The sequence below is a fragment of the Physeter macrocephalus genome, chromosome 4 (genome assembly GCF_002837175.3).
Source record: "Physeter macrocephalus isolate SW-GA chromosome 4, ASM283717v5, whole genome shotgun sequence".
Taxonomy (NCBI): Eukaryota; Metazoa; Chordata; class Mammalia; order Artiodactyla; family Physeteridae; genus Physeter; species Physeter macrocephalus.
The window spans coordinates 59,677,175-59,698,738 of NC_041217.1; the positions used below are offsets into that span (position 1 = coordinate 59,677,175).

At 45.5% G+C, this 21,564-nt stretch overlaps 2 protein-coding genes across 3 annotated transcripts in view; one reads left to right on the forward strand and one right to left on the reverse strand.

The window, feature by feature from the left end:
* Positions 1-13,840, reverse strand: part of GPA33 (glycoprotein A33) — a 47,122-nt gene extending 33,282 nt beyond the window's left edge. The window contains exon 1 of the mRNA XM_007114731.4: positions 13,736-13,840. Coding sequence (XP_007114793.2) covers positions 13,736-13,778 — 43 coding nt within the window. The 5' untranslated portion in view covers positions 13,779-13,840. The remainder of the gene's footprint in view (positions 1-13,735) is intronic.
* Positions 13,841-16,517: 2,677 nt separating this feature from the next.
* The window catches only part of STYXL2 (serine/threonine/tyrosine interacting like 2), a 32,355-nt gene continuing 27,308 nt past the window's right edge, over positions 16,518-21,564 (forward strand). The window contains exons 1-2 of one of the 2 annotated variants that reach the window (XM_028488668.2): positions 16,518-16,635; positions 17,484-17,609. In XM_028488668.2, coding sequence (XP_028344469.1) covers positions 17,500-17,609 — 110 coding nt within the window. In that variant the 5' untranslated portion in view covers positions 16,518-16,635; positions 17,484-17,499. Of the gene's footprint in view, positions 16,636-17,483; positions 17,610-21,564 lie in introns of those variants that run through there. The other variant, XM_028488669.2, reaches the window with a different exon arrangement.

Consider the following 21,564-nt stretch of genomic DNA (forward strand, 5'->3'; position numbering starts at 1 on the left):
TCCGCGGCATGTGGGATCTTCCCGGACCGGGGCACGAACCCGTGTCCCCTGCATCGGCAGGCGGACTCTCAACCACTGCCCCACCAGGGAAGCCCATAAACTGCTGATTTTTATGCTGTTTCCCGGGGTGGGCAATTTCGTACTCAGGCCCATCAGCAATATCCCTCCTTACTGCAGGTTGCTGTGTTGGGGATTGGGTTCCCATGGATACAACATCTGTCTTTCCCACCCATTTCTATGTTGTCCTTCTATGCGCAGTAGCTGTTTAATCAGCCCTCAGATCTTCCTCAGGAGGAATTGCTCTATATGTAGGTGTAGATTCGGTGTGTCTGTGGGAGGAGGTGAGCTCAGCGTCTTTCTATGCAGCCATCTTGGGCCACTCCTGTACCAGTCCATATTTAATACACAACTTCTCTATGGCCATTTCAGGAAGTAGCATAGCATTGAGTTTAAATGCACAGGCTCCAGAGCTAGAATGCGTCCATTGGAATTCCAGTTCCTTTATCTACTAAATGTACAACCTTGAGAAGTTTATGCAAGCTCTCTGTGCCAGGGTCCTCACTTGAAAAATGGGTTGTTTGAAGATTAAATAACATGAAATGTGTACTTTGTTTAGAAGGATTCCTGACCCATAATCAGTGCTCAACATATGACAGTTACATTATGTATATGTGTGTTCAATATATTCTCTCTCTATATATTCATATCAAATAACTTCCACTTTCTCATCCCATAGTCTCGTTGAGGCACATCCTTAGTTAGAAGTTAATCACAAGAGATAACCACTTACCACCACCATGGGTGAACTATCATAAAGGAATAATAATTACTAACGATTATAACTAAAGAATAGATCAATTTTAGAGACCACTACAAAAGCGAGTTAAAGTCATTTTATGTTAATTTGTGAGGGAAGAGATTGAAATGAATGGATGAGAAAGAACTCATAAAGAAAAGGGAAAAATCTTGAACAAGTATAGAGCACTATTTAAATGCTATTTGTAAACCTGAGAAGGATCTTTAAAGGCTGATCTGGTGCCCTGAGACACACTTACATTTTCCATAATCCTAGATGAGAATTTATCCTGTGTTTAAGACCTTCACGCCAACAGCCATCACTGGAAATCCTCCACAGCTAATCAAATCCTTCTCACTGATTCAGTCAGTATCCTCTTTTTCTGACATCACTGGCAGCAAAGACATCTGGCTTAACTTCTCAATAATTTCCCATCATGAACTCAGAGGATTCTGATGTTTGCAATCACCAACTTTCTCACCCGCAGTTCTGTAATAAACTGTAATAAACCCAGTTCCTTTCACCTCTTTCTATAGGCTTACTGTTTATTAGCTCTGTGGCCCTCGTTTTTCTGTTCTGTGGAATCTTTGCATCCTACTCAGTGGATGAGACAAAAGTACCCCGTGGGACATCTAATCCATCATCAGAAAACTAGGAAGTGGAGAAGTTTGCTTCTAGAGCCTTCCGACAACCTCCCTTTCTACTTGTTTGTACAGATCTGCATTGGGTATCTTCTTTCCAGTTGCCAGAACCCATCCTCTCCCCAGTAGTTGCAGCTCTCCTATCCTGTTGCTGCCGACAGCTGTGTCCCTCATGCTCCAGAGGTATTCTTTCTTTCCTGCTCCCTCCCCACACTCTCCTTTTTTTCTCAAGGCTGAGTTCTTCTGATATTTACAAGACCATCCATCTGATAAGCTAATTCACTTTAAGGTGTTAAAAACAAATAGTTCGGTGATGTGTTAACCTTCCCAAGGGTATACAACTTGGAGGAGCAGGTGCTTTCACCTGCAAGGAAGGAATGAAAATCTCACAGCACAATAGGGGTTTGCTGAGGAAGAAATTTGAAGCACATACATTATCCTAGAGAAAATGCCCAAAGGCTCTCAAGCAGAGTAGATGACTCTGTCCTTTGTGCCATGGGTACCACCCACGAGTACCTTCATCCTAGTACTCTCTCATGAGAGTTTATTACATATGGCAGAGTGGCCAAGAGCACAAACGCTGGAGCCAAACTGCCCAGGCTGGCATCCTCATTCTTAGTTTTCCTAGCTGTGGAACCTTGCACAACTTAATTAACTTCTCTGTGCCTCAGTTTCCTCGACTACAAAATGAGGATAATTATATTATCTAACTCAAGGTTGTTGTGAGGGTTGGATGACAACATATTTAGCATGCACTTCATCCTGGCACATAAGCAAGAACTGTGCCAGCATTCTATATTTTCATATCCTTCTCCTCTGCTACACTGTTTTTCCTTCCTTTTCATATCCTCAGGGCTCAAAAAACTGCCTAACACATAGTAGATGCTCAAATAAGTGCTCTTGGACAGCAAACTGAATGAGTTCTAGAGAATGTAAGTTTAAAAGATGGGTAGGATTTGAAACCAGAGAAACTTGGTTGAAGAACTTACCTTACACATTGCTAGAAAATGTCAAAAAAAAAAAAAATTAAATAAAGAACAAAAGGAGCCCAGAGAGGGGATGCCAAGCCTGCAAGTGGCCCCAGAGGGAAATGGGAAAGGTCATTTAACCTCCCTAAGTGGGTGGGCTGTGAAGAGACAGCTTGAAGCCTCCAGGATTGCTTGTAAATAATTAAGGTGTGTTAAGAAGATAATAAAGTGTCTCTTGAGAGATAACCAGAAAGCAATACATCCAAGGAGAATAATGAAATGCTCGATGGACTGGCGGCTTTAGGCGTACACAGCACATTATGGGAACCCTTGGAAAACTGGCAGGAATGCCTCCACTTAGCAAAATCCATTTGCTCAGAGAAACCACATTCTTAGTTAGGGAGGAGGTGCCCGAGGCCAGAAGGGGCCCATCGCACCCCAGGACTAGGTACATGCTCTGACATTGAGAAAGCGCTGGTCTCTAGGAAAAGGGGTGCAGCTCACACACGCACGTGCATGTTGGTTTGTCCTGCCCCCCACAAGGTGGGAATGACTCCTGTAGGCTCTCAGATTGGCAGATGGGGGAGGAGGGATGGAGAGGTGGGGAGGGGGGTTAGAACTCCATGGATATTTGAGGAACTCTTTGTTCAACATGGATCTTTAGGAATCTATGAATTCCGGTCAATTTAATGAAATTTTCCTAAGGCCCTAGTTTAGTGCACGGCCCTGGAAAAATGATCAGAGGCATCTTCATGCCCCACCTCCTCCAGGAATCCACTTGGACCATCGCAGCCCTTACTGGCTTTGCTGAAGCGCTTCAGGGAGCATGTACCCCATGCACACGTCATTCTCATGTCATTGTGGGTCTATGTGTGCGGGCCGTCTCTCCTCATCATATGGCAGCTCCTTCCAGCAGGGTCTGTGTCTCAGACTTCTCTTGTACCCATCGCTTGGTAGTTCCCACCCCAAGGTATGTACACAGAGCTGGGTGCTAGTAAGACTTTATCGATTGAGCGGTTCATGACACAGTCCCTGCCTAGGAAGCAGTTAGCCAGCATCACTGTCAGCCAGCATCCTAATAAAGCCTAATTAAGTGTTAAGTGCAAATGATAAGGAGTTGGTGCCCTGGGCAGAGAGGGCTGCTCCAGGGACAGAATGATCTGGGAACAGAGACAAGCCCAGCAGGCAGGGAGGACATGGAGACAAAACCTGAGTGCTGCCAAGGTGGGGTAGTTTGAGGAGCAACTAAACTTTACCTCCAAGTCAAATATGTCGTCCACTGGCTCTCTCAATACTGAAATGCCCACTGCTGAGTGAAGGCGCTGAAGCCCCTGCTAAAACACAAGTGCCATCTGGGAGGGAGGGAAGGCACGGTGAGTGACTCTCTTCCTTTAACACGCAGGGCAAATCCATTTCCTTAATTAGCCCCTCTCATCCATCCATCCCTAGAAACGATGGGTAATGTTGATAGAAACCAATGCAATTAGGAAATTGAGGCTTGGAGAGAAGCAGGACAGAGTAAGAAGGAGGGAAGAGAGACAAGATAAGAGACACTGAGAGTAAACCAGCTTGCTGCCTGGTGAGGATCCAAAGGGTAGGTACTCATTCATGAACACCCACCCGGCAAATGGCTGCTGGATGCCCCTGTTCCAGGGACTCTGACAGACCCTGGGGACAAAATGACAAGCAGAAACAGGCACAGTTCCTGCGTTCATGGTGTCTGATCCTCTGCGTAAGTCAAATGATAATAAATACATAATCACAGAGGCAAATGTAAAACCACCATGGTAACAAGTGGTACACATTCAATGACAGGATATAACCGAGGATTGGAGGATGAGGAGAGGTTGTCCTTAGGAAGGGTCTTTTGAGTTGACATTGGAAGATGAGCAGGAGGGAACCACAAGAAAACGGGGGAAGGGGTGAGTGGGGGAGAGATGTGCACTGTGCAGAGGTCAGGGCACAGGAGAAAGTGGGCCACGTTCCAGAAAGTAAAACAAGCCAGTGTGTAGAGATTGAACCAAAGGGGTGGTTTGGGGGGGTTGTGATTCCCCCTGTGTGATATCCTTTAGCCTCCCATGATGACTCCAAATAAACACAGCGGCCAAGTACAAACATCATACTTGTGCCATCAGGGAAGTTTAGGACAAACTTCACTATCTGCCAAACTTCACCCCTCAAGATTCTCCTACAAAGCAATTCCAAAGTTATACCACTCCCAGTGCAGCCAGAAATATGGGATGGGCCCAAGTCTAAGAGGCCATGACAGCAATTTGAGTCTTTTTTTTTTTTTTTTGCTATCTACAACGTATGATTTATTTCAAGCAGTTCTTTTGAGTATGAGGGTTCTTTTTTTTGGACTTTCTATAAGGGATACACTTTATTTTTTAACATCTTTATTGGAGTATAATTGCTTTACAGTGGTAAAGTTTTAGTTCCTGCTTCATAACAAAGTGAATCAGCTATACATACACAGAGAGTTCTTTCTTGCATCAAATGAGTGAGCACTCAAAGGAGGGAGAGAGAAAAGGTACTTGTCAGTTAGAAAATCACTGATGTCTATCTTTCTATAATTAAATTAGGAGAAAAATGAAGAACCCACTGGTAGCCGGAAGAAGCAAGAGTCCTCTAGAGTCTGGCATTTGGTGAGCTAGATATTCAGTTACTGTGGATTTCCACTGCTTTTCCCCAGGCAGAACATATGGCAGAGACTTGGGAACGCAGGTACCTGAAGCCAGATTAGGCTTACATTCCATGACTATGCTGCTTGCAGAGCTATTGTTACTATACTAGGTGGCTGTGCCCCAGAGAAATGGGGTGCTGGTCTGTTTCCACAAATCTTTATCCCAGTCTTCATTGCAAGGAGGGCACTGCCAAGTGCTCTCAGCCAGTCTCTTGTCTAAGTTTCCTGGTTTGGTTGACAACATCCTGCTCAATACAACTTTTGTTGTCACAATTTGAGTATGATGATTGATTTTAGCCCAAGAAATATGGTGAGGAGCATAAAGGGACAAGTAGCCAATTTGCAACATCAGCACAATTTGTAAGTTTCTTCCAATTTGGAAATGAAGGAGGTGAACCCAAGGGCACGCTCCAAACACGGATCCCTCCCCAGTGACCTTGGCCCCACAGCCTGTCCCAGCAACGCTCACTTCTGGTCCCTGATGTTGGGGGCAGGGTCCCCACTTCCTGTGCCTGGCAGTCTCGGTTCTTGTCAGAGCGTGGGGCTGGGGGCTCGGCTGTGGGCATCGTGGTCGCCACCCTCTACGGACCCCCTTCTCCAGCCCTTCCCACTCCTCAGTGCCCCCCCTCCGCGGGCCCATCCTCTTTTAGTCCATCCTCCTCTGGCCCCCAGAATGCTAGTGGCCTTGCGAGAGTGAGACCTGGGCTGCCTTCCCTGGCCTTTTTAGAGGCCGTCTTAGAAAAGAGAACCAGGGCTTAGAAATGGGCACTGGGGGAGGCAGTGGGGCTGGTTAGAGGTCAGGTGTTGGTTGGAAAGAAGCCTTATTTGGGAAAGTTGTCCAGATAGAAAGTTAACTTAGATTTGGAGGGGAGAGAAAGGAAAATTATAAAGGAGATAACTGGGCAGAACAGCCCCCAAAAACCAATCACCAAGGACAAGAATCTAGTTGTTTAAGTTTAGCACACGTTGTAGAGGCTCACAATTTAAAGGTCAATAGTAGTATCTGAGAATGCTCGGTAAGATGGATGCCCTAGTTGGATTAAAGGGAGTTTTAGATTTGAGGAGAGAACTCAATGAAAAGAGTTGGAGAGGAAAAGAGGACCGGAAAGTTATGCCTTGATAGTAGAAAACCAAACATATATTGTGAGCCCTTGTTCTGGAAACTATGATACCAAGGGGAAAAAAAAAAAAAAAGCATAAGCAGTAGGTTCTTATCCCCAAGCTGCTTAGGAAAACAAGTCCCAAAGTGGGTGAAAGGTTAAATGGCAGCATAACAGAGGGTCAAAAAAGTGGTTGAGACCTCAAATTCAAATCAGGAAGAAATCATTGGGGCCCAAAGTTACCTAGGAAGGCTTTATGGAGAGAAAGGACTTGTGATTTTTTAAGGTTAGACTGAAAGGAAGGTGTTGACACGACAGGTAGGTCTGATGATAATACTTTTCCAGACCAAGAAGTTCAGGATGTGATATGATAAACATTTTTGTGATGTTCAAGGTGTAAAGGTATAGGAGGCAGTCTAGGTGCTGAAATATTGGGATTTGGGGGAATATTTCAGTGGTTTATAGAGCCTAAACGTGACTTAGGAGAATCTATCCTCATGATATGAGTCTTATCCTAATAGTAATGGGAAATCACTAAAGAGCTTTAAGTAGGGGTAGCAACATGGTCATAATTTCATTTGAAAAGATCAGTTTGGCTTCAGGGTGGACAGCAGATAGGAGAAGGGATAAAACAGGCTCCCAAAGTCAGTTGGAGGCTATGGAAGTAGCTTAGGAGAGGCAGCTTACATCGGTGAGGTGGCAGAGGAAACAGAGAAAGATGAACAGACTCAGAAGACGTTGGAGGGCTAAAATCATTACGACATAGTGATGACTTGAATTTGTAGCTGAAGGAGAAGGAGCTGTTAAGGGTGATATGGTGGCATCAAAATATGGTCCCAAAATACTTTGAAATTCCTCTGGTTACCAGGGGGTAAGGGTGGGGGGAGGGATAAATTGGAAGATTGGGATTGACGTATACACACTACTATGTATAAAATGGATAATAAGGACCTACTGTATAGCACAGGGAACTCTACTCAATACTCTGTAATGGCTTATATGGGAAAAGAATCTAAAAAAGAGTGGATAAATGTATATGTATAATAGATTCACTTTGCTGTACAGCTGAAACTAACACAACATTGTAAATCAACTATACCCCAATAAAAATTTAAAAATAAATAAATACATTAATAAATAAATAGGACTCATATCCCCTTCCTTGAGTCTGGGTTCTGTGATTGCTTGATCAATAGAATATGGTGGAAGTATGGTAATAGATGCTGGATCAGTATCTGGGCCCAGACTTTAAGATACTGGCAGCTTCCACCTTCTGTCTCTCTAGATGTTTGCTCTTATAATCTAGCCACCATGCTGTGAGGAAGCCCAAACTTCCCTGTGGAGAAGTCCACAAAGAGAGGAACTGGAGTTAGCACCAACTTGCCAGCCAGTGAGCCAGCATTTTGGAAGTGGGTCTTCCAACTCCAGTCAAGTAACTCCAGTTGATACTGCAGGGGATGGGGACAAGCTGTCCCTGCCAAGCCCCATCCAAGTTGCAGATTTGTGAGCAAAATAAATATTTTTTATTATTTTCTTAAGTTACTAAGTTACCACTAAGTTAAGGGGTAGTTTATTACATAAGAATAGAAAACTGTAATGGATGACTGTTAGGTTTGTGGCTTTCATTCCTGGATGGATGGGGTGTCATTTATTGATGTAGAGATCACTGACAAAGGCCCAGATATGGGGACAAAGACCATGAGTTTGGTTTTCAGCTTGTGAGTTTGAACTGCTTCTGAGATGTCTAAGTTGAGAAGTCACGTGGACCGTTGGATTTACGGTTCTACGGCTCAAGAGAGAGTTTGGGTTTGAAGACAGAAATTTGTGAGTCAATTGAAATGGGTGTCAGCTAAAGATGTGGATGTGGATGTAGAAGGGGGTCTGAGTGGAGGGAGCTCTGACATTTCATGGTGGGCTGAGGAGCATGAAGCTGCAAAGAAGACATGAAAGGGTTGGGCCAGGAATGTCGGAGGAGAACCGGGAGAGGGTGAATCATGGCAACTGACAGAATAGAGTGTTTCGGGAAAGAAGGAGGAGGGATTAGCAGGGTGAGGAACTGCCAGGGGTACAAGCACCTGCTGAGCCAGGCGTATTTCCCCCCAGACTTCCTTCCTGCTGACCAGCATCATGGTAAGCAGCGTCGCTGGATCACCAAGAAGCCCTGGGATGGGACTCTGGAGGGCGAAAAGGCAAGATGAGGATCACACCCATGCCCATGAACCAGTTCTTTCCTGGAGACTTGTTTCTCAAACTGTAGTCCCTGGAGAAGCAGCATCACTTGGGAGCTTGTTAGAAATGCATAGTCTCAGGACCTACTGAATCAGTCTGTATTTTGACAAGATCCCCAGATGACTTCTATGCACATGAAAATGTGAGAAGTTAACACACCAGTTTAGAGGCTGGGCATTAACTCAGGGAAGCAGTGAGATGGTGCAAAACTGAGCTGCAAGTCTCATGCAGAGTATCAGCCCTAGTCACAGAGATGGCTGTTCATTAAACCTATTTTTCCTCGAGGTCCAATAGGCAACTCTGAACCTAGACTTTCACATCAGAGTCACCTGGGTAACTTTTCACCATCAGAGAGATGCCCAGATTCTGCCCCTCAGTATTCTGATTCAGAAGGTCTGGGGGAAGCTGGGCCTTTGTACTTTTACTCCCCAGGTGATTGTGATGGGCAGTCTGGGGTACCAGCCATGCCCTAAACCATCACTCCTCCCCCTTTGCACACATACCCCTCTTAAGCTGACCATTTATTACATCCTTCCCACTTCAAGGCTGGAGCTGAAACTGGAGCATTTTAATCCTGATTTCAGCTCTGACAGGAAGACAGTGTGATCCCACAGGCACGTGAGCCCTCCTGTGAGCACCAGCTTCTGACTTGTGCTCAGGCACGAGCAGGTCATGCCCAGACTCCAGGTGGGAGCCAGGTCCTGGGGACTGGTGTGGCAACGGGGCTCACAACCATGGAGCAGATGAAAGGCCAGGCTGCCCATCTGTAGTGCACTTAACGGCTGATACCACTCTGGCTCTGGCCTGAGTACCACCCTCTCGGGGTCAAGATGAACTGGGCACAAGGCCACTCTCTTATCTGATTCTCATCAGATGTACATGTCTGAAGCTGAGCCCGTAAACCTCACAGCCTGGGCCAGGTCACTGCGTGGACTTAGAAGTGCAAGTGACACTGGGTCACACTCTGACAGGGAAGATACCAGGGAGCTCCCCGAGCCTGTGTGACAAACAGGATCATGGCACTTCAGAGTGGACAAGTCTAAGGAATGTAGGGAAAATTATCCTGCTGGGGATTGTGGCTCTCACAAAGGCCCCAGGGGAAGGATTCTAAAATGGCTTGATCAACCTCAAAAGGACAAGAACTTGGAAACTTAGTTCCAAAAGCCCACCATGGATGAAGCACCCATGAGCTTACTGAAACTTTTTTAGATGGGTGAGAAAAAAAAAATTTTTCTCATCTGGAATATTTTGGGATGATGGATTCCCTTATTTCTCAGTGAAAAGCAGTACTTTCCTAAGTTTTTCAAATTTAAGCTTCTAGGTTTCCTCTAGCTGTAGGAAGATGGGCCTTTGTTGTTGTTGTTTGTTTGTGCTTTTTATCAAGTCTTCAAAGATTTTAGTGACTCTGGGCAGAGCTTCTCAGAGACTTTTTCCCCCTGGTGGGATCCTCTTTAAGTATCTCTTTTCCTGCAGCTGTACCTTCCATCACATCAAATTTTCATGGAGTCTGGTGGCTGAAAAAATTCCCAGAGTGGAAGAGCCTTGGTCCTGTACACAAGCTGGGGTGTTTTCTCTAGCAGCCTTTGGGAGGGGTGACAGAATCCCTCATCCTCAGTGACTCTCATCCTCTTGGCAGATGTCTGCCAGATCAGAGTGATCAAACAATTGATCACCAAAGTCTAGTTACTTTCCTATAATTTACACTTGCCCACACTAATAACAACAACAATAATAATAAGTAACTGGCATTTATTGAATGCTTATTATGTGGCAGGCACTGTTCCAGGGTATTTACGTTGACAAACTCATTTATTATCCCTAATAACCGAATGAGGTACAGTGTGCATTTTTACACATTATAGGTTACTTTCTCCATTTCACAAATTAGGAAATTGAGATTTATCGAGGTCAACTAATTTGCCCCACGCTAAAGTCAGTTAAGGAAGAGGGCCTGCCCTTCTCAAGTGCCGTCAGAGGGGGAGGGCGTGGGAGCATCTGCCAGGGAGGGAGAGGTATTGTGTCACTGACATTGTTTGGAATTGTCAGGCTGACTTTTATTCGGTTTAAGTGCTCTTTTTAAATTCTCAAATGCACCACCTTCTGTTTGTGTCCCCTTCATATGACCTTATGTGATTTTATTCTGACTCCCCAAAATCCGATGAGTCCTGGGGTCTATTTTCATCAACTTTGTTATGTTACTCTGCCCTGGACATCAGCAAAATTTAAGTTGTTACTAGGCAAGTTCAGATGAAGAATGGAAGTAGGGGGAAAGCCAGTATGACTTCTGGAACCCAACTTAAACTCCACCTCCTCCAGGAAGCCCTCCCTAATTTCCCTGCTCTTCCTCTGGCATCCTCTCCTGAGCCATGGTGGGGAGGGCCACCCAGCTGCTTTTACATCTGACCTTTGAAGGCCTTCATTGCTCACTTGTACATAGCAATGGCTATTTCACCCCAAACATTTCCACTTGGCAAACACATGCCCGGAGCTAGCCACCAAGCCCAGCTTCCCCGGCCCCACTGCTCCAGCCCCTTCCCCTTAGTGTAAAGTATGGAGGCAAAGGTGATGAGCCCGTGGTGCCAGGCAGGGCAGGCTGGGTGGGTGGAGGGAAGGGGGTGGGGGCAGAAGACACACTTTATCAGTGTGTCTGAACACAAACCCAAGAACTGGTTGAGCTGGATGAGTTCACCCAGGGGTCACATGCCTTCTCACAGGAAGAGGTGAAATGTACTGCTCCGGGCAGTTCACAGTTAAGTCCACATTTCAATCTAAGCTGGGTGCACGTTTTGTTTTGTTTTGTTTTTTTCCCAAGCCCAAATCCCCTCTTTTAAGTCATGCATGGGTTTTGGGTTGCAGCCAGACTACAGATGTAAGGGTGTGTACTGGGGTAGGGGAGGAGGCGGGGCAGTGGGGAGACTTCTAGGCTCTATAGAAGAGGATCAGAGGTCACTGGCCCAGCCCAGAAAGGGTGGTCATTTCCTTTCAGCCTCCTACCCTCTGGGCTTGAAGCACATCCTTCCGGTCTGAATCTGATGGCTGAGACAGGTCCCTCATGACTGCAATCATTCCAGACCCCTCACTCCTGTGGTGCCTGCACAAACTATGTGCTCAGTAAAGAGCTGTTTGAATGAAGGAATGAACCAAGTATGCGCTCTAACCTGATGATGAGGGCCCCTCTGCCCCAGTTAGATGGGCCTCCCGGCAGGGCCTTTGAGTTTGACCCAACCCTTCCCCTGCACTGGGCTATTCTCCAGCCAAGAGCTCCAAGGTCGTGTTTTGAGAGATGGGGGAGGAGTGGGAGCCTGGGGGCCTAGGAGAACCACACTGGGCTGGCAGGCCATCTGGCCTGGGACTTGCCTGTAAGATCTGAATAGTGAGCTCTAACTCAGACCCTCCTCCATTCTGCTTCCCAGGCCTTGGGGCTCCCAAGTTTCCTGGTAAAACTCTTCACCTCTTCCTGTAACCAAGCAGGATTCCATGGGGACTTCCCAGGACAGACTCCTCTCCCCATGTCCTCTGCCTGTCTCTTATTTGTAGAAAACCTTTCATCTCCCACACCTTCCCTGAGTCACAAAAGTCTGGATCAAGAATTAACGCAAAAATAGCAGTTGGGCCAGGAGAACTGGTAAGAATTTAAATCGTAAATCAGCCATACTGAAGTCACAGAATGTTTAGTTCCTCCCTGAAGTACCTAGATAGCAGTATCTGATGCACATTTCCTGAGTTGTTTTACAATTGCTAAAATCCCCAGCAAATGGAAGAAGTTAAGTACTGGATGACCATGAGTATGCAGCTCCCAGACCTACTGGAGCCTGAGAATTGGTGATGTTAACCCCTGTGACACCATCCTGTTACCTCACCATCAACCAATCAGAGAAATATTCACCAGCTGTTCACATACCCTGTGACTCCCCTCTCTCACCTTGCCTTTAAAAGTGCTTCCCTGAAACCTACTGGGGAGTTTGGTTCTTTTGAGCATAAGCCACCTGTTCTCCTTGCATTGCCCTTGCAATAAAACTTTCTCTGCTCCAAACCCCGACATTTCAGTTTGTTTGGCTTCACTGTGCATGGGGCACACGAACTTGGATTCGACAACATGCCCCAGTTTTGCAGATCCCTGAAGCCCACAACAATTTCTAATTGCAAGCTGACACAGAGAAAGACCAGTACTGTATAATATCACTTACATGTGGAATCTAAAAAATACAACAAACTAGTGAATAAAAAAAAAGAAGCAGATGCACAGACATAGAGGACAAACTAGTGGTTACCAGTGGGGAGAAGGAAGAGGGGAGGGGCAAGATTGGAGTAGGAGAAACAAAAAGGGTTATTATGGGATTATATGAAATCATGTGTGTGAAATTTTGCCAGTTGTAAAGCACTACAGAATTTAAAGAATCTTTCATTCAATGGGAAATAATATGTTCAGATTTAAAATGTGGCTCAATTTTAAAATAAATAAATAAATTGCAAGCTGATGAGATTCTCAGCATGTTCAAATACACTGAATTAAAGACAGTCCTAAAATCCACCCAACCCCCATCTCTCAACTTCCTTGCTCATTCTACTTCTTGTCGGTGCCCAGGACTCTAACGCCAAGATCTCCATCCTAACCCTTAGCACTCTGTGGGTCCTCACACAATGACTTTGCTTTTTAGCACTTGATTTGGAGTCTACCATTATATCAGCGAATGTCTGGTTTTTATTTTGTGGGGTTTCCATGGGGTTTCCCCATGTTTTGAGTTTTCACTGACCAGAGTATCAAGAGAGCTACAGGGCTTTGGCCTTTGGAAAGGGTCGTTCTATATCTAACTGGCTGTTTTTCGAAGGGTTTGAGTCTTCTCTTGCTCTGTAAATGATACTGGGTAAGTTGCAGCCTTTCTCTGCCTTAGTTTCCCTATATGCGATAACAGATGTTATCACTCTTACCATTGCCTCTTTCTCTGGTTTTAAGGCAATGATTAAAATCTCAGGTAGTGAACACAAATCCTGGATCCACACATCCTGGCTTTTCTGGGACAACCCTGATTTTAAATATTTTTGTCCCAGTCGTCAGATCTTATGTCTGATCTGACGATCTGATGTGGGATCAGAAAATACAGTTTTGAGAGTATTATGAATTCCAGAAATGGGCTGGAATTTTATTTACTAATATGAGAATAAAAAACATTCGGATTCTGGGTGCTGGCCTGGAACCTGCTTTTTGAACGACAGACGTATCATTCTGCCCAGCAGGAATACAACTGTGTCATTGGAGGCCCTCCCTGGAGACCCTCAGCATTCAGCCCCTGTCTCACCTACCCCTGGGCACTGCTCACCTGCACAGAGCATCCACAGCACGGGCTGCATCTTCCCCTCCATGGTCTTGCGTCCTCTCTGCCCCGAGTCCAGCCTGGTGCTGGTGGGCCCCTGACTGTAACCAGTCTGGGCTGACTGGTTAAACCTACTACAGCCTCTGGCCCAGTCCAGACTTCAGTCCCTGTGGTTTCTCCCTTCCTGTCTACCTTTGCCCAGCCTGGCCCCCATGGCCCACCCCTCGGCTGGACTGACAGGTGAGCTCACCTGTGGGACTGGACTCCTGCTCCACCCACTTCACCAAAGGCCCCGAAAGGAACGTTCTCCACCTTCTCAGTTACCTCCCCTGCCTTCTCTCCACCTAGCAGGTGGGCAAAGTCCTGAGCTTCTCACTATAACGTGGGCTTCGCCTATAAGGGACTGGAAGTTGCCGCCTCATAATATGAAGGGAAATGATTTCAGAGGAAGGGTTTCAACGCCAATAAAAGAAGGGTGTTAGTCACAATTGCTGAAATACTTCAAGGCATAATACGATCTGTTAATCTACTTCCCTTCCTGGTCTACCTCACCGCCACGCTAGAGTCACAGTCATGAGGAAGACCGGAAATCTCTACCCCCAGAGAACTATTAATCTGGTCAGGGAGGAAGATAGTATACAAGCAACCAAGATAGTCAGAAATACAGTGACCAGTTTGTCTCAGTTTGCTTGGAACTCTCCCAGTTTTAAAACAGAAGGTCCTATGTCCCAGGAATGTCTCCATCCCAGGCAAACTGGGATGGCTCGTCACCCGACTTAAAGAGTGCCAGTGCTACCAGAAGCATGACCTGGGAAATGACATAGATAATGAAATTGGGGCAGTGGAAGAGGTTCCACCTTAGACCTGGGTGATCAGAACAAAATGAGTATTATGATTCTCTATTTTACAAACAGGCTTCTAAGTCTCAAAGAAGTTAAATGGGTTCTCCAAGGTCACATAGCTAAGAAGTGGTTTTCTGATTTCTAGTCCACCAGGCTAGGGACCCAGATGTCACCCTCTGTGAGTTCTGGGGTGGTGAGTAAAGGTTTAAAGGGTATAAAGAAGAGAGAAGCCCACTGTCCTCTCTCCTCCTATGTGGTCCCCTCTTTATCTGCTGCCTCTCTTAGGTGTGTTGGCTCTCCATCTTTCCCCCACCTCCTACCCACCTTCTTCTTCCCTGTGCTGGGGGTCTGTCATCTTAAGCCTTGCCGTGACTGATGCCACTCTTTAGTCCTCTGCCCGATTCCCATCCACTCTCCATCCCTCCCTCCTCCATCTCACCTCCTTCTCATATCACCTTTCATCTTCATGGAACCTTGAAGTCTGGAGGTGAATTGAACTCCCATAGTTACTCAGTTGTGGTCATTCTTCCATTCTTCAAGAGACACTCACCGAGGCCCTATTTGACACCCAGGACAGGGGTTTGGCCATTGGTGATGCCATGTGCCTCTTCAGAGATGCCTTCCTGGACCACTCTAGCCAAAGGAGCCCCCATCCCAGCTTTGCCAAGTTTCTGCACACAACCCTGTTTTCTTTCTTCAAAGCTCTAACCACTATATGAAACTAGTTTTTGCTACCCCCAAACTTTTTCCATGCCAACCCCTCTGGAATTCCTTCCCCCCACCATATCTGCTGTTGTAAGTCAACATGTGCTTTAAAGGCCAGCTCATATATTATCTGTTCTTTCATGAAGCCTTTCCTGACTTCTTCAGCCAGAAGGGCTCTCTCCCTCCTTTGAACTCACACAGCACCCTGGGTCACAGCACTCACACAGGATCTCTCTTGGGATACTAACTAACTACATTCTGCCTTCTGCTTGAGTTATTTTTGGTCTGTGTCTCATCCCTCCTAATAAACTGTGAGCTCATTCATTTATTCAGCCAATTGTTATTGTGCCAAGCATTGTTCCACCTAGCTGGGAAGAAGTACCATTTTAAGCCTGTAATTGTGTGTCTTACTAACTTTGATCAAGTATAGAGCCTGATGCATAACAGATATCAGTGGATATTTGTGAATGGGTAGACAAACGGGTGAACGGATGGATGGAGGAATGGAGTCATTATAGAATGTGCGGGGTGAGGGAGTGAACTATTGGGTTCTTGGACTTTGCTTTGATCGTAATGTTGGTGGGGATTGGTGTAGTGGAGTAGGGTGGGTTATGAGCACATTTGAAGTTTATGAAGCTCATGGAAAGTTTATATCACCCAGGGTTGCCAATTGACCATCACCATGGGAGGTGAATGTGGGGCAGGGGTTGTGGAAGGGGAGCACAACTGTCCAGTTCAGTATCCAGAGTCATCTCTGTCCAAAGAAATGGAGCCCTGGTCACAAGAAATGATTACCCTTTAGTCTCACCACGATGCTCTCCCAACATCTACAGAGGAACCTCCCCATTCCTTATATCTGGTATTTTTTTTCCAACCCCTTCTGTGCTGACATGGGGTTAAAGTACAATTTATTTTATTCTCCTAGATCTTTGGCTTTAGATTATCTTCAGGAAGCACTTTGAATAGCAGCCCCAGGCTGGAAGGCATGGAGAGAGAGCCCCAATCAAACTTTTTCTTTAGGCCTCTCTGTCTACAAAGAATGAACCTCTCCCAACTCTGCTGCTCATGTCAGTGTCCAGAGAATCAGCCAGGAGGGAAAGAGTTAAGTGGGGCCTGCTTTTGGGTCTGGGTCCTGAGCCTGCATTCCTTCCTCCCAGAGATCTGCCAGGCTGTGGGACCAGAGGCTAAATTTAGAAGCTAGCTAGGGTTTCCTGTGAACAGCTGTCCTGCCCCTCAGAGAAGGAACACTGGAGAGGGGAGGTCGGTCCCTCTCACTGGTCGGAGCTTCTGGACATTTTGTCTGGGTCCGTCAGCCCTTGGGTGGCTGCCCCTTGGTGTGGAGATACAGGCAGATCAGCGGTGAGTGTGCTTCTCCCTTCATTTTGTCCTGTGAGCCCAGGACTTACAAACAAAGGGGCAGCAACTCTGCCCTGAGTGTCAGGGCCCAGCCATGTCTGGGACCAGGTCCTGGGAGATCTCATATTCCTTAATAGGCTGTGGGATGGCGCCTGAGCCAAAGGTAGTGGCTCCTGTGGCCTTGGTTAGAGACGCTGAAGAAGCCATCTTCCCGGTAAAGACAAAAGATGTGTGTGTGTGTGTGTGTGTGTGTGTGTGTGTGTGTGTGTGTGTGTGTGTATGAGAGAGAGAGAGAGAGAGAGAGAGGGAGAGAGAGAGGCAAATTTCTGGTTCCCCTCACTGCTTTCTTGCTGGCATTTGTGGAAGGAGCCAAGTTGTCACTTCTTAAATCTTGCGACTCCAAGGTGGGCTGTTTACACGGCCGGGGTGTGCATCTTGGTGTCCTGATAACAGTAGCTGGATCAAGTCTGACTGGGTTTTCCTCATGGGTGACCTCCCCACCAGGCTATTAACATGTGGTGGGGCTTCCCTGGTGGCGCAGTGGTTGCGCGTCCGCCTGCCGATGCAGGGGAACCGGGTTCGCGCCCCGGTCTGGGAGGATCCCACAGGCCGCGGAGCCGCTGGGCCCGTGAGCCATGGCCGCTGAGCCTGCGCGTCCAGAGCCTGTGCTCCGCGACGGGAGAGGCCACAACAGAGGGAGGCCCGCATACCACAAAAAAAAAAAAAAAAAAAACATGTGGTGACTTTCCCATTCCTAGTTCCACTGAGGTGACATCACTGACACACCCTTTCCCCCAACAAAACCTCCAGAATCAGGTTTTCTAACTGCCCTTTTCATGCCAAACCTACAGAGGCTGACAGGCTGTCATGGCAACAAGTGGGGACCCAGAAGAGGAGCAGGTAGTCCCAGGTGAAGAGGATGAAGCCAATATGAGAGCCGTGCAGGCTCGGTACCTCCGGAGCCCCTCCCCCAGCCAGTAAGTGTGCACTTGCTGAGTTCTGCATCCCTTCAAGCATGGCGGCAGTGGGCTAGGGAGTATGATGACAAGTGGGCCCCATGGAGCCGGCAGCCACCACCTTAAAATCACTCATTCAGCTAACATTGTTGAGTACTTTTTATGTGTCATACTTTCTGGAGGAAGCAAACATGCACACAAACACACTGCAACATGGCATGGTAAGTGCTAGGATTAGCATGCCTAGGGTCTAGTGGTGGGGTGGGGGTGAGTGGGGGGTGGACAGGGAAAGGAACACCTGGGCTTGGAATTGTCATAGGAGGTTTCCTGGAGGAGATGATGCTGGAACTTGAACCTCAAAGGATGAGTAGGAGTCTGGCAGTTCTCCCTGGATGATAGTGCTTGAGTTCCTAGAACTGAGGTTGGAAATGGGGATGGTAGACCACAGATCATAGTTGCTTTATTTTTTCTGTTTTTTGTTTGTTTGTTTGTTTGCGGCATGTGGGTTCTTAATTCCCCAACCAGGGATCGAACCCATGCACGGAGTCTTAACCACTGGACCACCAGGGAAGGGTAGACCATAGATCATAGATAAGAGAATGCATCAGGACAGGAAGAGGACCCTAAGACATCAGATCCTAGTACTAAGATAATTTTGTATCTGTGATCAAGCTGTGTCTTTCAAACTGGGATTTGTGCATGCCTGGGGGTAAGTGGCAGTGTGCCCAGGGGTAGATGACCACATGCATCTTCCTGGAGGGTCTTTTTTATTTTGTGACAAGTAATTTTAAAGTTTCTTTTACATAAAATCATTGAGGATATATGATGATGTAGAATGAAAAATTTGTGTAAAATTTTAAGAAAAATCATAAGGCATCAAAGAATGCTTAATTGCCTGCTAAAGCAGTAGTGTATGTGCCTATCCTTTTTCTTCTGCCATAAATAATAGTAGGGGATCTGACTTCTAATCTTAGCTCTGTCACCAAATTTATGTGAAGAACCACTTTAATTCTTGAGTCTATGCCTCCTTACCTAGAAAAAGGGAAGGAAAGACTCAGAATATCTCAAGGTAACTTTACATCAGAGTATCTCTGATTCTGCTTGACTTTCCTTTTCCTCATGTCTCCTGAGGTCTTGCTTCTCAGGGCTCAAACAGGCTTCCCCTTTGGAGTGAAATGGGAGCAAAGGCAGGTGCTCATCACCCAGGGGCCAAGGCACTTTGTCCAAATGGAGCTTGGGGACTTTTACTTTAAAATTGAGCCTTATGTTCTACTTAGAAAAACTGTTAGGATTGAGAGATTTAAAATGTAGCCCTTCCCTCTCTACACTCCCAGACAAGGCAGAGGTAGTGTGCGGTCAGTCAGGGTAGGCGATGGCTTCGTGTAGTAGTTAGGGTAATGCCAACTGTAATAGCAAATGGACATTTCTTTCTCACTCAAATACATTTCAGAACAGGTACCTGAGCAGTGATTCAGGAACTGAGGCTCCTTCTGTCTTGTAGATCCTCCATTTTAAGGCCCGACTTCTAAAGTCACTGTGTTCATCAGCACCAAGACAAAATGGGGAAGTGCACGAAGAATCTCTCAGGAGGTTTTTACGGGCCAGGCCTGAAAACGGCCATTTTGCTTCCACTCGTATTCCATTGGCTGGACCTCAGCAAGGCCATGCTTTCTTGTAAGGGAGGATGGGAAATGAGGTCCATGAGCCCAGGGAAAAGAAGTGGGTTTGTGAACACACAGCAGTCACAACCCCAGTAACCCCTCTAGGCAGTTAATATTCGTGTTTCCTTTAATGCCACTCATAGAGCACACTCATTTCCTCCCCAGGGAGACAGCCCCAAATCCCATTTACCAACTGCTGCAAAGTTCAAAGGCTAGGTTCTCTGGAGGGTATGCCTCCTCCTCCTCATGGTCTGACCAGGATGACTGCAAAGAAACAAAAACAAAAACAAAACTCCCATAGGATAAAAGGAGGAGTGCGAGATACAGCAGCCATCAGTCCATATAATTAATGAGCCTGTCTAGCGTCTTTGCCCCAGAAGTGGGGAGACCTCCTAGCTGTGACTTTGATGTGGCCCTTGGGGTGGAATTCCTTTGTCTGCTGTTCTCTGGGGCTTCCAGCTTCATCCCCTGAGGCTTTTTTTTCCTTGTCTGTTATTCTCCACAGCTACATCTGAAGCGAGGTTGGAGAGGGTGTCTTCCTTGAAAGCTGTATAGCTTTTACAGACTTGTCCTGCTTATGGAAACTTGGGGGTCCAAGGGCTGTTTTAAGGTTTATACCACCCAAAGGCCTTTTTTTTTTTTTCAGAGGCTTTTTAAGTCTCATGGTTTCTTGGAAAATGTGATCTCTTCAAAAACTTAATTGGTTTTTGATCTACAGAGACCAGACAGCTCCATGTGCCAGAAACCACACCCATAGTTCTTTCCCATAGATATAATCTTCAATCCTAATTTATTTCTTTGCTTTCTTGTCTACATGTTTCACTCTCAGCTTAATGACAGGTATCTTGAGAGATTATCTGAAACTTTACACTTGAGAGGGAAGTTCAGGATGCATTTGTAATTTCTAGTATAATTGTTAAAAGTTATTTAGAATGTATAGCCAACCAGCTAACGAGGGGAGGATGAAATAATAAAATATAATCAACCCAAAAGAAGTCAAGAGAGGAGAGAAAAAATAATATAGAAAAAGAATAACAAATAATAAGAAAATAGAAGTATGGAAGATTTAAACCCAAATATATAAGTAATTACATTAAGCATAAATAGACTTAATATTGCAATTAAAAGAAAAAAATTGTCAGACAATTTTTTTACAAGCCTACACACTTTTTACAAGAGATACACCTTAAAAATAAAGATGTACAAAGGTTAACAAAGGATAGAAAACTTATACTACGCTGTTCTGGTTACTATTGCTCATAACTTCAAAACTTAGTGGCATAAAACAACCATTTAATTATGTTCACAATCTGGAACCTGGACAAGGCACAGTAGTGTGGCTTGTTTGCTTCAAAATGTCTGGGGCCTCAGCTGGAAAGACTTGGAGACTGGGGGTGACTCAGCAGCTGGGGACTGGTGTCATAGAGGCATCCTCATATATATTTGGCACTTCATGTCAGGACCTCAGCTAGGCAATTGGCCTGAACACCTAACATGGTCTTTCCATATGATCTCTCTGTGTGGGCCAGTGTGGGCTTTCTCAGAGCCTGGGAGCTAAATTCCAAGAAAACAGGACAGAAGTGCATTGATTTTCATGATCCAGCCTCAGAAGTCACATGAAGGACCACAAAGGTTCAAAAGGAGGCAACATAGTCTCCACCATTCCACTGAAGGAGTATCAAGGTCACAGAGTAAAGAGAGCATGTGGGATGGGATACATTGTGGCCAACTTTGGAAAGTACCAGCTGCCATAACCACAAACACTAACAGAAAGCAAGCCAGTGAAGTGATTTATTGATATAAGACAAAGAAAACTTTAGGGTAAGCATTACTGGGGACAAAGAGGGATGTTTCCTAATAACTTAAGGTTCAATTCATCATATAATAGACATATTCATTTTAAATTTCTATGATCTGATAAAGTAGCCTCAAGATACATAAAGCAAAAAATTGACAGAACTGAAGAAAAAATTAGAATTCACAATCTTAGTCAAATGTACATTTTTTAAAACACAACCTCAGCAACTGATAAAATGAGGCAAAAAAAAATCATCAAGAATATAAGATATGTAAACAAAACAATAAACAAAATTAACCTAATTGGCATTTATAGAACATGTACCCAGCAACTGCAGGATATAGATTCTTATCATGTGCACTTGGAATTTTTACCAAAAAGATCATGCACTGGGCCATACATATATCAACAAATTTTTAATGCTTGAAATCATACAAAACATGTTTTCTGACCTTTGCAGAATTAAGCTAGAAATCACTAAAAACAAAAACATACAATAGAAATTCCAAGAGTTTGT